The sequence below is a fragment of the Palaemon carinicauda genome, chromosome 2 (genome assembly GCF_036898095.1).
Source record: "Palaemon carinicauda isolate YSFRI2023 chromosome 2, ASM3689809v2, whole genome shotgun sequence".
Lineage (NCBI taxonomy): Eukaryota > Metazoa > Arthropoda > Malacostraca > Decapoda > Palaemonidae > Palaemon > Palaemon carinicauda.
This window is the reverse complement of record NC_090726.1, coordinates 194629725-194647224: the sequence shown is the minus strand read 5'-3', so window position 1 is coordinate 194647224 and position 17500 is coordinate 194629725. Positions and strand designations below refer to the sequence as shown.

The window sequence follows — 17500 nt, the reverse complement described above, 5'->3', positions numbered from 1 at the left end:
CTACCAGTTTTAATCCTCGTCCAAGCACTCGAGCATTCACCTCTCTCACCACTCCATCAACATACAAGTTGAACAACCACGGCGACATCACACATCCCTGTCTCAGCCCCACTCTCACCGGAAACCAATCGCTCACTTCATTTCCTATTCTAACACATGCTTTACTACCTTTGTAGAAACTTTTCACTGCTTGCAACAACCTTCCACCAACTCCATATAACCTCATCACATTCCACATTGCTTCCCTATCAACTCTATCATATGCTTTCTCCAGATCCATAAACGCAACATACACCTCCTTACCTTTTGCTAAATATTTCTCGCATGTCTGCCTAACTGTAAAAATCTGATTCATACAACCCCTACCTCTTCTAAACTTTGTTAATTGGATACCTGAACACATTTTCATGTTTATTTATTATTCATACTTATGTTTTTATAGTTTTACATTCAGTAAATTATATTATTTTTATTTCTGATTAGATACATTTGTTATATATATATATATATATATATATATATATATATATATATATATATATATATATATATATTCTTCTAGGAGAAGGACTCTCCAAAATGAAACCATTGTTCTATAGTCCTGGGTAGTGCCATAGCCTCTGTACCATGGTCTTCCACTGCCTTGGGTTAGAGTTCTCTTGCTTGAGGGTACACTCGGGCACATTATTCTATCTTATTCACTTCCTCTTGTTTTGTTAAAGTGTTTATAGCTTATATGGGAGATATTTATTTTAAAGTTGTTACTCTTAAAGATTTAATTTTTCCTTGTTTCCTTTCCTCACTCGGCTATTTTCCCTGTTGGAGCCCCTGGGCTTGTAGCATTGTGCTTTTCCAACTAGGGTTGTAGCTTTGCAATTAATAATATATATATATATATATATATATATATATATATATATATATATATATATATAGTCCTTATTCATGTCGGGCTTGACCAGTTTCCATTATCACGCTAGCCAGTGCGGATTGGTGATGGTGGGAGACTTTAGTCTGATTGCTCACTGCAAACCAAGTTAGTATGGGTGTCCCTGACTAATGCACCTTTTCTGATCATGGCGATACACCAACCCTTTCACCACATTAAGGTATCCCCACTCAGAAAAGGATATATATATATATATATATATATATATATATATATATATATATATATATATATATATATATATATATATATATAGCTTGTATTCTGTGTGGATTCCACTGATAAGCAATTCGATGAAGAATGCGTCTAACTTGTGTTTGTAAATTTTCAAGACACTGCCAGTGTCTTGAAATGCTTGCTGGTGCGTTGAAGGTGTTGATTAGCCTTGATTATAGATTCGCTTATTCTCATTAGTATTTTTTTCTTTATGTCCGCTATGGAGGGTGACAAGATGTGAAATGGGTTAGATCATTTTGTATAAATCACTGACTTTGTACCATTTTTCATTTCAGTGTGTTCTTTTCTCCAGGAAAGCTTCCAATTTTGGCTCGGCAGGCTTTTCTGCACCCAGTCTTGTCAAGACAGGCATTTCTGTTTCCAGTCTTGTCAAGACAGATTTTCTGCATCCAGTTTTGTCAAGACAGGCTTTTATGCATTTAGTCTGGTTAAGGCAGACTCTTCTGTATCTAGTCTTGCCAAGACAGGCTTTTCTGCCTCTGGGCTTGTCAAGACAGGCTTTTCTGCATCTAGTCTTGTTAAGGCAGGCCTTTCTGCATCCAGTCTTGTCAAGACAGGATTTTCTGCATCCTGTTTTGTCAAGATAGGCTTTTCTGCATCCAATCATGTCTACACAGGATTTTCTGCATATAGTCTAGTCAAGACAGGATTTTCTGCATCCTGTTTTGTCAAGAAAGGCTTTTTTGCATCCAATCTTGTCTACACAGGATTTTCTGCATAAAGTCTAGTCAAGACAGGATTTTCCGCATACTGTTCCGTCAAGATAAGCTTTTCTGTATCCAGTCCTGTCAAGATAGGCTTTTCTGTATCCAGTCTTTTCAAGATAGGCTTTTCTGCATCCAGTCTTGTCAAGACAGAATTTTCTGAATCCAGTCTTGTCAAGACAGAATTTTCTGCATCCAGTCTTATCAACACCGGTTTTTCTGCATCCATTCTTGTCAAGACAGGCTTTTTTTGCATATAGTCTTAATAACACAGGCTTTCCTGCCTCCAGTCTTGTCAAGACAGAAATTTCTGCATCCAATCTTGTCAAGACAACCTCTTCTGCATCTAGTCTTGTCAAGGCAGACTTTCTGCTTCCAGTTTTGTCAGGACAGGCTTTTATGCACCTAGTCTTGTAAAGACAGACTCTTCTATATCTAGTCTTGTCAAGACAGGCTTTTCTGCCTCCAGTCTTGTCAAGACAGGCTTTTCTGCATCCAGTCTTGTCAAGACAGGCTTTTCTGCCTCGAGTCTTGTCAAGACAGATTTTATGCATCCAGTTTTGTCAGGACAGGCTTTTATGCATCTAGTCTTGTAGAGACAGATTTCTGCCTCTAGTCTTGTCAAAACAGGATTCTCTGCCTCTAGTCTTGTCATGACAGACTTCTCTGCCTCTAGTCTTGTCAAGACAGACTTTTCTGCCTCTAGTCTTGTCAAGACAGGCTTTTCTGCCTCTAGTCTTGTCAAAACAGGATTCTCTGCCTCTAGTCTTGTCATGACAGACTTCTCTGCCTCTAGTCTTGTCAAGACAGACTTTTCTGCCTCTAGTCTTGTCAAGACAGGCTTTTCTGCCTCTAGTCTTGTCAAGACAGGCTATTCTGCCTCTAGTCTTGTCAAGACAGGCTTTTCTGCCTCCAGTCTTTTCAAGATAGGCTTTTCTGCATCCAGTCTTGTCAAGACAGGCTTTTCTGCCTCTAGTCTTGTCAAGGCAGAATTTTCTGCCTCTAGTCTTGTCAAGACAGGCTTTTCTGCCTTGAGTCTTGTCAAGACAGGCTTTTCTGCCTCTAGTCTTGTCAAGACAGGCTTTTCTGCCTCGAGTCTTGTCAAGACAGGCTTTTCTGCCTCGAGTCTTGTCAAGACAGGCTTTTCTGCCTCGAGTCTTGTCAAGACAGGCTTTTCTGCCTCCAGTCTTGTCAAGACAGGCTTGTCTGCCTCTAGTCTTGTCAAGACAGGCTTTTCTGCCTCGAGTCTTGTCAAGACAGGCTTTTCTGCCTCGAGTCTTGTCAAGACAGGCTTTTCTGCCTCGAGTCTTGTCAAGACAGGCTTTTCTGCCTCCAGTCTTGTTAAGGCAGAATTTTCTGCCTCCAGTCTTGTCAAGACAGGCTTTTCTGCTTCTAGTCTTGTCAAGACAGACTTCTCTGCCTCCAGTCTTGTCAAGACAGGCTTTTCTGCCTCTAGTCTTGTCAAGGCAGAATTTTCTGCCTCCAGTCTTGTCAAGACAGGCTTTTCTGCCTCTAGTCTTGTCAAGACAGACTTCTCTGCCTCGAGTCTTGTCAAGACAGGCTTTTCTGCCTCTAGTCTTGTCAAAACAGGATTCTCTGCCTCTAGTCTTGTCAAGACAGACTTCTCTGCCTCTAGTCTTGTCAAGACAGGCTTTTCTGCCTCGAGTCTTGTCAAGACAGGCTTTTCTACCTCCAGTCTTGTCAAGGCAGAATTTTCTGCCTCCAGTCTTGTCAAGACAGGCTTTTCTGCCTCTAGTCTTGTCAAGACAAGCTTTTCTGCCTCGAGTCTTGTCAAGACAGGCTTTTCTGCCTCCAGTCTTGTCAAGACAGGCTTTTCTGCCTCCAGTCTTGCCAAGGCAGAATTTTCTGCCTCCAGTCTTGTCAAGACAACCTTTTCTGCATTTAGTCTTGTCAAGACAGATTTTATGCATCCTGTTTTGTCAGAACCGGCTTTTATGCATCTAGTCTTGTAAAGACAGATTTCTGCCTCTAGTCTTGTCAAGACAGGCTTTTCTGCCTCTAGTCTTGTCAAGGCAGGCTTTTCTGCCTCTAGTCTTGTCAAGGCAGGCTTTTCTGCCTCTAGTCTTGTCAAGACAGGCTTTTCTGCCTCTAGTCTTGTCAAGGCAGACTTTTCTGCCTCCAGTCTTGTCAAGACAGGCTTTTCTGCCTCTTAGTCTTGTCAAGGCAGAATTTTCTGCCTCCAGTCTTGTCAAGACAGGCTTTTCTGCCTCTAGTCTTGTCAAGACAGACTTCTCTGCCTCCAGTCTTGTCAAGACAGGCTTCTCTGCCTCCAGTCTTGTCAAGACAGGCTTTTCTGCCTCTAGTCTTGTCAAGACAGGCTTGTCTGCCTCTAGTCTTGTCAAGACAGACTTTTCTGCCTCCAGTCTTGTCAAGAAAGGCTTGTCTGCCTCCAGTCTTGTCAAGACAGGCTTTTCTGCCTCCAGTCTTGTCAAGACAGGCTTGTCTGCCTCGAGTCTTGTCAAGACAGGCTTGTCTGCCTCCAGTCTTGTCAAGACAGGCTTTTCTGCCTCTTAGTCTTGTCAAGACAGGCTTTTCTGCCTCCAGTCTTGTCAAGACAGGATTCTCTGCCTCTAGTCTTGTCAAGACAGACTTTTCTGCCTCCAGTCTTGTCAAGACAGGCTTTTCTGCCTCTAGTCTTGTCAAGACAGACTTCTCTGCCTTGAGTCTTGTCAAGACAGGCTTTTCTGCCTCTAGTCTTGTCAAAACAGGATTCTCTGCCTCTAGTCTTGTCAAGACAGACTTCTCTGCCTCTAGTCTTGGCAAGACAGGATTTTCTGCATCTAGTCTTGTCAAGACAGGCTTTTCTGCATCCAAGAATTGAACGGCATCCTGGCAGTTACATTCACAATGTCAAATCTTATTAGACTGGACTTGCTTCTGTGGAAAACATTGGTGTACAGAACACCAGCATTGTCAGTTGAATTGAAGTTTAATTTATGTATTCGTGACTGAGCAGATAAACTTGCTACAGATGAATGGCAGTACTTGAAGGTATCTCTACCCGCTTATGGTTTTCCTGGCGTTTTGTATTTTATCATACTGCTATCTTTATCTTTTATGCATACATATGAAGTGACTAACTTTTCCACGATACCTAAACCATGCAGATTCTGCTGGACATAATTCTGGCTTCTCATGATTGCCCAGTACAGTGGTAATGTGTTTGCCTAGTATTCACAAGGAAGCAGATCCATCCCTGCCCAATACTGTGAGTTTAAACTGTTTACTGGGGAGGCCACTGCTGTAGTAGGGTACCACAGTCGGGTGTTGTGCTTGCACGGCTGACATTCCGCTGAGCATCTATTCTGATGAAACTGGAACTGAAACGAGACACTTTTATATATGTAACAGCCCTTGAAAATTATTTCTGGATCTTCATGCAGGTGTAATGGTCAACGTTCTCCCAATTTCTACATTTTGTAGACATTTTTGGATGTTAATAAATTGGTTTGGCTCATTTTTGATCACCTCTAGATCTGTAACATCATTTGAAGGTTTTTGAACTTCTGGGTTCTAGACTACTGAGTCTATTTGTCATCCCATTCATGAGATCTGATGTGATATAGTTTTTTTCTGTTTGGTATTGAAATGTGATGACTGATTAAATCATCATCCTCAGTACATAAATATGTTGTAATATGTATTACCTCCATTGGACCTCGGCTGCTCTCTTCCCTTTTGGTTAGATTATGGACAGGATTAGGGTGAAGGATTTCCTAAGTATGGAAACATTTCTACAAGTATGTTCAGATTTAAAGAAAAAATACAAAGGGCCCCTAAAAATGACTTTTGTATAATGCACCATTATCTATCATCAACGAGAAATCGCATTTTGCTGACATACTCCTACAGTTGCATGTTCCATGGCTACAGGCTTCTCAGGTAAAATGTGGCAATGATATGGTTGCTCTGTGGCTTTGTTTAAGCCTCATGCTTCTCAAATATGTGATTTAATCTACATCATTGCTGTCATTTTTTGGCAAAAGTGAGTGTGTTGTTGGTCTTAAGCTGTCAGGTTTAGTATTTCTCACTAGTATTCTTGGAATATTTGTTTTAGTTTTATTAATGTTCTAGAACATACGACCCACTGTTCTACTGTCAGTGGTGAATGAACTAACGTTTGGAATATTGACATATTTACAGGGACACTCCAAAATCAAACCATTGTTCTCTAGACTTGGGTAGTGTCATAGTCTTCCACTGTCTTGGGTTAGAGTGTTCTTACCTGAGGGTACACTCGGGCACGTTATTCTATCTAATTTATCTTCCTCTTGATTTGTTAAAGTCTTTATAGTTTATATAGGGAATATTTATTTTAATATTACGGTTCTTAAAGTATTTTATCTTTCCTTGTTTCCTTTCCTCACTAGGCTATTTTCCAGTCGGGGCCCCTGGGGTTATAGCATCATGCTTTCCCAACTAGGGTGTTAGCTTAGCAAGCAATAATAATAATAATAATAATAAAAACAACTGACCTGCGTTGCACGGGGCAGAGGCGACAATGTATTGGAAAACGCCAACAAGAATAAAAACCAACAGTGCCATTGTGGTCGAGTTCCTGACCATATTTCTGGGTCCTCTTCACTCCAGGACTTCTTGAATCTGACTGGTGTGTGTTCATCACCTCAGGAAGAGCGGGTTATATCATCTTGAGGACATTTGTTTTCTCAGAAAATAGAGGATATGTATCTCTGACGCAAAGTGGCTGTAGGATGTGGGTGCCTTGATTTTGTTTTATTTGTTGGGTATTAATTGTTGGCGTTGTGCAACTTGCTGTCGTTTTCCGTTTTTTAATGATAGATAATATTGTTACAGTCGTACTTTTCATATTATTATTATTATTATTATTATTATTATTATTATTATTATTATTATTATTATTATTTATAGCTAAGCTACAACCCTAGTTGGAAAAGCAAGATGTTATAAGTCCAAGGGCTCCAACAGGGTAAAGTAGCCCTGTGAGGAAAAGAAATAAGGAAATAAATCAACGATATTAGAAGTAATGAACAATTAAAATAAAATATTTAAAGAAATAGCAACACTAAATCAGATCTATCATATGAAAACTATAAAAAGACTTATGTCAGTATAATATGTGCATACATTTCTGGCAGTTATATAAAATGAAACGATTAATAATAAATAGTCCAGTTTGAATAACAGTTATAATTTGTTCCAGATTTGATTGATTCAACCTCTCTCTCTCTCTCTCTCTCTCTCTCTCTCTCTCTCTCTCTCTCTCTCTCTCTCTCTCTCTCTCTCTCTCTCTCTCTCTCCAGCTTCATGTTGGCTGTTGTCTGCTGTTACAACAGCCCCTTCATGGGTAGAGGACATATCTGGCCAAGAGGCCAGGGGTTAGATTCCGTAGCTTTGTTTAAAATCCTTCTTTGTAAGAGTAGGGGCTATCAATGTTAATTTCTATCTTGTTACTGTGGAAGATATTTTTTCATAGGTTCATAGGTATAAATACATTTATGGCTAGACGGATGAATTGGTGATGATGAAGCTGTCAGATGATCCTAGTTACTAGAACTGATTCTTGAAGCGTTCAATTGTGTGTGTTACCTCCGCCAAGGAGGTTATAAAATCGAGTCGGTGTATTTATTTATTTTTCTGTGTGTCTGTCTGTGGAGAGGATCACGTTAAAACTACTTGACGGATTTTGACGAAATTTCCATCACAGATTGATCTTAGGTCAGGGACGACCCCATTAGATTTTGACAGAGGTCAGAAATATCTGATTGCTCTTGTTTTTGTTATTTGAATATTGTAATCAAGGTATGTCTTACGCTGGTGTACCTGATGTTATTGTTTGTTCCTGTGAGCACTCTCTCTCTCTCTCTCTCTCTCTCTCTCTCTCTCTCTCTCTCTCTCTCTCTCTCTCTCTCTCTCCTCTTTTCTCTCTCTCTCTCTTTTTCTCTTTCCCTCTTTCCCTTTTTCTCTTTCCCTCTTTCCCATTTTCTCTCTCTTTCTCTCTCTCTCTCTCTCTCTCTCTCTCTCTCTCTCTCTCTCTCTCTCTCTCTCTCTCCTCTTTTTCTCTTTCCCTCTTTCCCTTTCTCTCTCTCTCTCTCTCTCTCTCTCTCTCTCTCTCTCTCTCTCTCTCTCTCTCTCTCTCTCTCTCTCATAAGTTTTCTACTTTGTAAAGCTTTAACCATTGGGACTGTTCCATATGATTATACGGTCACACTCCAAGCGCTCAGCTCTCTCTCTCTCTCTCTCCCTCGTATATGGGGAAAGAGGATATAGTCATACCATGATTAGAGAGGGTGCGTATGTGTGGCTATCTATCCGAAATATTTAGCCGTTTTTGACGTGTCGCGTACACTAGTTATACATAACGAAGGATAATTCCTTCCCAAAATAAAGCGTTTTAAGAAATGTATTCTGGCAAGAATTAATCCTGAAATATTTCTTTCAGTAGGAGTATTTTGTGAAACGGAAAGCTAATGAGAGCTACATATAAACGTTAGTCATGCATTTACCCTATGTTGTTTATGCCTATTTCCTTTCAAGTATCCGGTATGAACTTAGCCCTATCATATCCTTCCTCTCCCTTTCCCTCTCCCTCTATCTCTCTCCCTCTTCCTCTCCCTCTCCCTCTCCCTCTCCCTCTCCCTGGCATCCAGCTGTTCGTGTTTGGTTTCCGTTGAATCTCAAGACTAAGATATATTTAGGATAGAAGACTGACAGTTAAATAATAATTGGATATTATTAGAATTATCAAAATTATTAAATAAAAATTAAATAAAATCATAGAAAAATAAAGAAAAAGAAAATTATTATTATACTAAATTATATTAAATTATATATAAATATATAAAAATTATATTTAAAATTATATTAAATAAAAGAAAAAGAAATTATTAAATAATTAAATAATAATTAAACAATTAAATAATCAAATAGGATGAAAGTTTCAGTCTTCAGAGGGGCGAAATTAACTTCCTCCATCTCCGATCACTGACTCGCAATGTCACCATCCTCGTCAGCTAATAGCAGCCATTGACAGGCACATCCAGACACACAAAAACATTGCCAAAAATCATAATCGTAATCAACTATTCTAAATAAAGTCGAAATTCCCCTCAGCTTTTAGTGAAGTGTACCCGAATTAATGAAGCCAACTGTACATACACTCTCAACTGTATCTATACTCATTTTTTTTAATGAGGCGCATTTGCACCGACTCGCAGCGGTGCCCTTTTAGCTCGGAAAAGTTTCCTGATCGCTGATTGGTTCGAATTATCTTGTCCAACCAATCAGCGATCAGGAAACTTTTCCGAGCTAAAAGGGCAACGCTGCGAGTCGGTGCAAATCTTCCTCACTAAAAAGAATTGACTATAGTTGCTTTATTTCTTGTCCTTAATTGGGTGAAGAGGATGACGTTCACGAGGCAACTTTAATCCTGTAAAGAAATGAGTTTTTAATTTACTTTTTGATTATAATTTTAGTTTTTTAATTAAATAAGAAATGTAATTTTGATTCTTTTGTTGCCTTGATCATTACTTGAGAGAGAAGATCAGGGCAACACTTTTTAAAGTCAGTAGGGGTCCAATGCCTACAGTGCACCTCAATCACTGCACTGTAAGCTTTATTAAAAGAGCTCTGCAGTGTTTCTTAGCCCTTAGCTACACCCACTTTTTAGCTTTCAGTGCACCTGACACAGTGCACTTTGGTTCTTTACAACGTTCCTTTCGCCCCTAGCTGCACCCACTTTTCAGCTTTCTAATTTACCACTCTTGCCACTTTATGATCCACCTTTTTTCTACCTTTTTTTTATCTCTTGTTTTATCGTGCAACTATACGCTGTTAAAAACCGTAATTTTAATCGGAAATTATCCGTAAAAATATACTGTTCTTAGCCATATTTCAGTGAAATACAGGCGACCGTAATTATACCATACTTTATTATTATATTTTACATGTTGGTGACCGTAATATCACGCTTTTACGTCAATATATCCGTTTTTAAAACAGTAAAAATACTAGAATAAATGTTGCCAGAAATTTACATTTTTTTTATTTGAATTTTTAACAGTGTAGAGTTTTCCTCCATCGGCACCTCATCCATAATTCAGCTCCCCGGCCCCAACAACCCGTCATATGGCCCAGAATCTATTAAACTATGAATTATAAGATTAATGAAGAGGAAGTGGAATTTGCTTGGAATGAAAGATGGACGTTAAAGGGTTAAAAATACCGTATTGGAAAGTGTAGAAATTGGGCGGATTAACAGTTCTACTTTGGAGTGATCATCCTAATCAATTTAAAGGTTTAAAGGCCACTCATGAATGGCAGAGGCAAGGCACAGTGACATTGCCCTATCTAGAAGGACAATGTCCAATAGACAGTGACATTGCCCTATCGAGAAGGACAATTCCCAAGAGACAGTGACATTGCCCTATCGAGAAGGACAATGCCCAAGAGACAGTGACATTGCCCTATCGAGAAGGACAATGCCCAAGAGACAGTGACATTGCCCTATCGAGAAGGACAATGGCCAAGAGACAGTGACATTGCCCTATAGAGAAGGACAATGCCCAAGAGACAGTGACATTGCCCTATCGAGAAGGACAATGGCCAAGAGACAGTGACATTGCCCTATCGAGAAGGACAATGCCCAAGAGACAGTGACATTGCCCTATCTAGAAGGACAATGTCCAATAGACAGTGACATTGCCCTATCGAGAAGGACAATGGCCAAGAGACAGTGACATTGCCCTATCGAGAAGGACAATGCCCAAGAGACAGTGACATTGCCCTATCGAGAAGGACAATTCCCAAGAGACAGTGACATTGCCCTATCGAGAAGGACAATGCCCAAGAGACAGTGACATTGCCCTATCGAGAAGGACAATGGCCAAGAGACAGTGACATTGCCCTATCGAGAAGGACAATGCCCAAGAGACAGTGACATTGCCCTATCGAGAAGGACAATGCCCAATAGACAGTGACATTGCCCTATAGAGAAGGACAATGCCCAAGATACGGTGACATTGCCCTATCGAGAAGGACAGTGCCCAAGAGACAGTGACATTGCCCTATCGAGAAGGACAATGCCCAAGAGACAGTGACATTGCCCTATAGAGAAGGACAATGCCCAAGATACGGTGACACTGCCCTATCGAGAAGGACAATACCCAAGAGACAGTGACATTGCCCTATCGAGAAGGACAATGCCCAAGAGACAGTGACATTGCCCTATCGAGAAGGACAATGCCCAAGATACGGTGACATTGCCCTATCGAGAAGGACAATACCCAAGAGACAGTGACATTGCCCTATCGAGAAGGACAATGCCCAAGAGACAGTGACATTGCCCTATCGAGAAGGACAATGCCCAAGATACGGTGACATTGCCCTATCGAGAAGGACAATACCCAAGAGACAGTGACATTGCCTTATCGAGAAGGACAATGCCCAAGAGACAGTGACATTGCCCTATCGAGAAGGACAATGGCCAAGAGACAGTGACATTGCCCTATCGAGAAGGACAATGCCCAATAGACAGTGACATTGCCCTATAGAGAAGGACAATGCCCAAGATACGGTGACATTGCCCTATCGAGAAGGACAATACCCAAGAGACAGTGACATTGCCCTATCGAGCAGGACAATGCCCTAGAGACTGACCATATATGCCTATGATCAGCGCCCAAGCCCGCTCTCCACCCAAGCTAGGACCAAGGAGGGCCTTGCAATGGCTGCTGATGGCACAGCAGATAGATCTATATTGCTCCCCAACCGCCTCCCGCTTCTTAGCTCACAAGGATGGTGAGGTTGCAGCGACCAAAGAAAGTAATCTAAAGAGTTTGAACGGGACTCGAACCCCAGTCTGGCGGGCGTTCACCGATTAAGGACTTTACAACATCGGTGGAACTTCAAAAGTTCCAACTTGGAGCAAATGTTTATTTTTGTTGAACAGACTGACATAAGTCTTTTTATAGTTTATATGTGAAAGGTCTATTTTAATGTTTTTGCTGTTCTTGAAATATGTTATTTTAAAGGTTTGTTCCCTCTCTTGTAGTTTATTTAGTTCCTTATTTCCTTTCCTCACTGGGGCATTTAGTTTCCCTTTTGGAGCCCCTTGGCTTATAGCATCCTGCTATTCCAACTAGGGTTGTAGCTTAGCTAATAATAATAATAATAATAATAATAATAATAATAATAATAATAATAATAATAACAAAAAAAAAATGATAATGATAATGATAACAATGACGATGACAATGATAATGATAATGTGGTCTCCTACTGCAAGACTGCATGCGCCACTGTGGTCAAAATAATATCCCGAACAAAAAAACTGTCTTAAGTGTTGCTTACCAAAGACAGGAAGCGAAGTCCAGCTATTTGATCTGAGGAATTTCGTCACCTCCGATGAGTAACCCTAATTTGGAGGAAAGCTTTTTGCATTACCAAATTTGGTATCAATGTGACACTGTTGTTTATGCATATTTAGGAACCGGTATTAATGTACTGAGATAAATCAGGTTTGATTTATACTGTTTGAGTCTTTTATTATTATTATTATTATTATTATTATTACCAGCTAAGCTACAACCCTAATTGGAAAACCAAGATGCCATAAGCCCAAGGGCTCCAACAGGGGAAAAATAGCCCAGTGAGGAAAGGAAATAAGGAAATAAATAAACGATATAAGAAGTAATGAAAATTAAAATAATATATTTTAAAAACATGAACAATATTAAACCAGATATTTGATATATTAACTATAAAAGGGTATGCCTGTTCAACATGAAATCATTTGCTGTGAGTTCGAACTTTTGAAGTTTAAAATTTAAAGGTCGTTCATGAATGGCAGAGGCAAGGGACAGTGACATAGCCCTAGCAAGGAGGACAATGCTCTAGAGACTGAGCATATATACATATAATCAGCGCCCAAGCCATCTCTCCATTCAAGCTAGGGCCAAGGAGTACCAGGCAATAACTAATGATGACTCAGCAGATAGACCTATAGGCTCCCCCAAACCCCATATCCTTAGCTCACAAGGATGGTGAGCTTGCAGTGGTCAAAGGAACTAGCGAGTTTGAGCGGGACTCGAACCCCAGTCTGGCGTTCACCAGTCATAGAAGTTACCACTTTGTTTGTATATTTCTTTATTAATTTATCTTTTATATTTCCTTGGTGCTTCAACTGCGGGTTTAATGGTGTGGTGAGGAAGGATAGGGATGAGGTGGGAGGGGGGAGGAAGAGGATGCAAGGAATGGAAATAGATAAAAAAAAACACCCTGCAATACAATTGGATTAATAAAGTCGAAAGAAGAAGACCAAATGCGACAGAAGATAGATATATAGACTCAGAAATTAACCTCAGAATGCAATGTGCTTGGATTGATTGAATAGAAACCAGGAATGTGACAAGAGAGTCAATGGGAATGTTAAAGAAAATTCCATAAAAGTTAGTTAGATGATCATTGGTTAATGGGACCAATACATAATGATAAGATAAGAAATAATTATATTTGAGGAACAGTTAAAAGTAGTGATAGTATCAAGGAAGAAAACTACACTGATATGGTCATTTTATACAAAGAGAAGAACACGAAGTGTAAGGCCAAAATTCAAAGGGAAAGATAACATTACAAATGACATGTGTGAGTATAAGAGCGAAGTATGCAGGGCAAACCAAGATGGAGAAGGTTGATAGGAAGCAGCTCAAGATAAAGATGAAGAAGAAGTGGAGCGTTATTCTCATATTCAGAGAAACTAGACCTTTGTCTCTCTTTTACAGATTGAATCTCATGCCATATATATGACTAGTAGTGCTAGTCTCACCTCATCTCTGGATTTTTTCCCTCTTGCCACTAGATGTCTTATCACTCTTTGTATGGGTCTGTTTTGGTAACTATTCCAATGAGATCAAGCTAGGATCTCTTCCTGTCATATGATATTGTAACGGCAATGAGACCTCTAGTTTTCTCATTTACTCTATGGAAATAGATCCTAACGAGTGAATGGAGCTTGCAGAGGATAGGGCTCTCTGGAGACGAACGGTAAAAGCGGCAGTGGGTCAGCCTGGTCCCAGGTCCCTGGAGTAAGTAAGAGGAAGCAACTCTATTGAAATTGGCAATCCTTGAGGGTATTTTGCTTCAATTACTGCCAGGCCTTTGAGGCTTGGACCTGACTCCTGTGAGGTATCATTGAAGGTTTAGCTTCACCCTTCATGGCGCCTTCTCACCTTTCTTGTTTTCTTTTGGTTTTGGTTAGAAAGGGGCATTTGATTGCTTATACCATTAACCTTTGTATTCGAACTTACATCATAGAGGATTTGAATGATTTGGTGGTGCTGAAATCTCTACTTAGTGTTACTATTTTTCTTCCATGAATTTTATTTTATAGATTAATCTATTTATGCAACCAAGTGGTCTGAAGTGTTAACCATGCATTCTATAAGCTACTTCTGACACTAGACTTTAAAATATTATTTGGCAAGTATTTACTTATCTTGGCAAACCTTGAGGACAAATAGCCAGATTCTACAGAATGGCAGGAGTGGTGTACCTCTGCTGGCATTGTTAAAAATATTGAATATGTAGAATAAGGACAGATTTAACCTTGACTCTTCCTTTAACGCTAGCTCAGGGTGATGAGGAGTGGTGTTTTAACCCATGGCATGGTCCCTAGGCTTCGAGCTTCTTTGGGCCCCATGACATCCCCCAATGGGCCCCAACCCACAAATTTCCCGTTCTCCTTTCGTACAATTTATTGCAATAATATTACAATTGAAGTAAATAATGCATAGTTTTAACATCTACTGTAACACTAAAAGGAAACAGTTTCAGCAAGAGCAGGGGCCATAGGTTTCAACCTAGTAAGCCTTGGGGATATGCGGCACTAGGTTGTAGGTTGGCCCGTTTAGATACTACCACTAGAGTGTTATTTGATTCTTTAACTGGCCAGACAGTACTCAATTGGATTCCTCTTTCTGGTTACGGCTTATTTTTCTTTGCCTATACATACACTAGTAGTCTGGCCTGTGCTTTACACATTCTTCTCTGTCCTCATACACCTGACAACACACTGATAACACCAAACAATTCTTCTTCGCCCAAGGAGTTAACTACTGCAATGTAATTGTTCAGTGGCTACTTTCCCCTTGGTAAGGATAGGAGAGACTCATTTGCAATTGTAAACAGCTCTTCGAGGTAAACTCTCCAAAATTAGACCATTGTTTTCTAGTCTTGGGTAATGCCATAGCCTCTGTACCATGGTCTTCTACTGTCTTGCTTGAGGGTACTCTAGGTCACAATATTCTATCTTGTTTCTCTTCCTCCTGTTTTTTAAAGTTTTTTATAGTTTATGTATGAAATATCCAATTTAGTTTTGTTACTTTACTTGGAATATTTTTTATTTGATTACTCATTGTTTCTTCCTTGTTTCCTTTCCTCACTGGGCTATTTTTCCCCTTTGGAGCCCCGGTGCTTATAACATTCTACTTTTCCAACTAGGGTTGTAGCTTGGCTTTTAATGATAATGATAATAATGGTGTCAAGGCCATTCCATCTCGATTGTGTATTGGACATACATCCATGACCCATGATTTTATTTTGAACAAAGCGGTGCACCTGAGTGTGCTCAAGGAGAAAATAGCGTTGGAAGACAAGGGCATTTTTGCCATCTGTAGTGATGCAATAAGTGTCCTACAGGCTTTAAAAGTTTTCATTTCCAATAATCCTTTAGTTTCTTGGTAAGAAAGGTATAACAGTTTGATTTTGCTGGGTTCCGTCACACGTAGATGTGTCTGGTAAGAAGGTAGGCTCACTGGCCAAGAATTCTGCAGCTGAGTTACTACCAAGAAGATATCCCATTCCCCGTAATGATTTATTTACCTACAATTAAGAATTTTATTTATGATAATTAGCAGCAGCATTGGAATAGTTTACCTTACAATAAGATGAGCGAAATAAATAATGTTATATCCCCTTGGAGTATAGGCAAACTGGATGTCCCGAAAGTGGGAGACCACTCTTTGTCGTCTCCGCATTGGTCACACTCGGATGACACATGAGATTTTTCGGGTTGGCCAACATCAACCATATAGCAACGACTGTTTGGTACCTTGGACAGTGAGGCATTTGTTGACCGAATGTCCCACGTATAGTAGTGAGATAAATACATATCTGTTTGAGGCTCGAGGTGAAGATGGCAGGTTCATCCTTGCCAAGATTCTTGGACGTGATGTGTCGTACCATGCTAGTGGTATTTTTAGCTTTATTTCAGAAGCAGGTCTTCTGAAAGGTATTTAACTTTTAAAATGATTTTCTTTTCTGGTTTTAATTGAATATTCTTTATTTTTTTTTATTTACAATAAACGACATCGGCGTCAATGACCTTCGATGTCAGGATGCCAGAAAACCTCAAATCTATCAATCAAATCATGGTGACAGAGTTCTGTATGATGAATGCGTTTTTGGTTCACTGCTTAAAATATGTAGATAAGTGACACGAATAACATCTCTATGGTAAATGGTAGGGTATATGCGAAGTGCTTGTGAGTGTGTGTATATATATATATATATATATATATATATATATATATATATATATATATATATATATATATATATATATATGTATATATATATATATATATATATATATATATATATATATATGTGTGTGTGTGTGTACAGTATATATATATATATATATATATATATATATATATATATATATATATATATATATATATATATATATATATGTATATATATACATATATATTATGTATATATGTATGCATATATACACATATATGTATATATACATATGTATGTATATATTTATATATATATGTATATATATGTATATATATATATATATATATATATATATATATATATATATATATTCGAAAGGAGTATAACTATAAACAGGATACTCATCGTTTTTGGGCTCAGCTGGTTTGATAAGGCCTGATGGATATTAAAAAAAAAATTGTGACGCATCCATCCGGTCCTCTAAATGTCAGATTATTTTTGTTTAAGACTAAATAATAAAAGGATAGTTTATGAACAGGATAAGAGTCTCTTCAGACATGATCTTGGCACTCCCCAAGAGGGATTAGTTCCCCAAACGTTCAGCTGGGCTCCATAAGGCACTAGATGTGTTGGAAGAACCAGACCTATATGGCTGAGAACTATGAAGCGTGAGGTGGGAGATGATGAATGGAGAAGCATTGAATTAAAAGCTCAAGATAGAGATGACTGGCGAAATTTAACCGAGGCCCTTTGCGTCAATAGGTGTAGGTGGAGATGATGATGATTAGTATATATATATATATACATATACATATATATATATATATATATATATGTGTGTGTGTGTGTGTATATATGTATATATATATATATACGGTATATATATTTATATATATATATATATATGAATATATATATATATATATATATATATATATATATATACAGTATATATATATATATATATATATATATATATATATATATATATATATATATATGTATATATATATATGAATATAGATATATATATATATATATATACATATATATATATATATATATATATATATATATATAT

At 38.6% G+C, this 17500-nt stretch overlaps 1 protein-coding gene and 1 long non-coding RNA gene across 2 annotated transcripts in view; one reads left to right on the top strand and one right to left on the bottom strand.

Moving 5' to 3' along the window:
- Positions 1-6534, bottom strand: part of LOC137622774 (uncharacterized) — a 15521-nt gene extending 8987 nt beyond the window's left edge. The window contains exon 1 of the mRNA XM_068353368.1: positions 6387-6534. Coding sequence (XP_068209469.1) covers positions 6387-6477 — 91 coding nt within the window. The 5' untranslated portion in view covers positions 6478-6534. The remainder of the gene's footprint in view (positions 1-6386) is intronic.
- The window catches only part of LOC137629291 (uncharacterized), a 122676-nt gene that overhangs the window by 17168 nt on the left and 88008 nt on the right, over positions 1-17500 (top strand). The window lies entirely within an intron of this gene.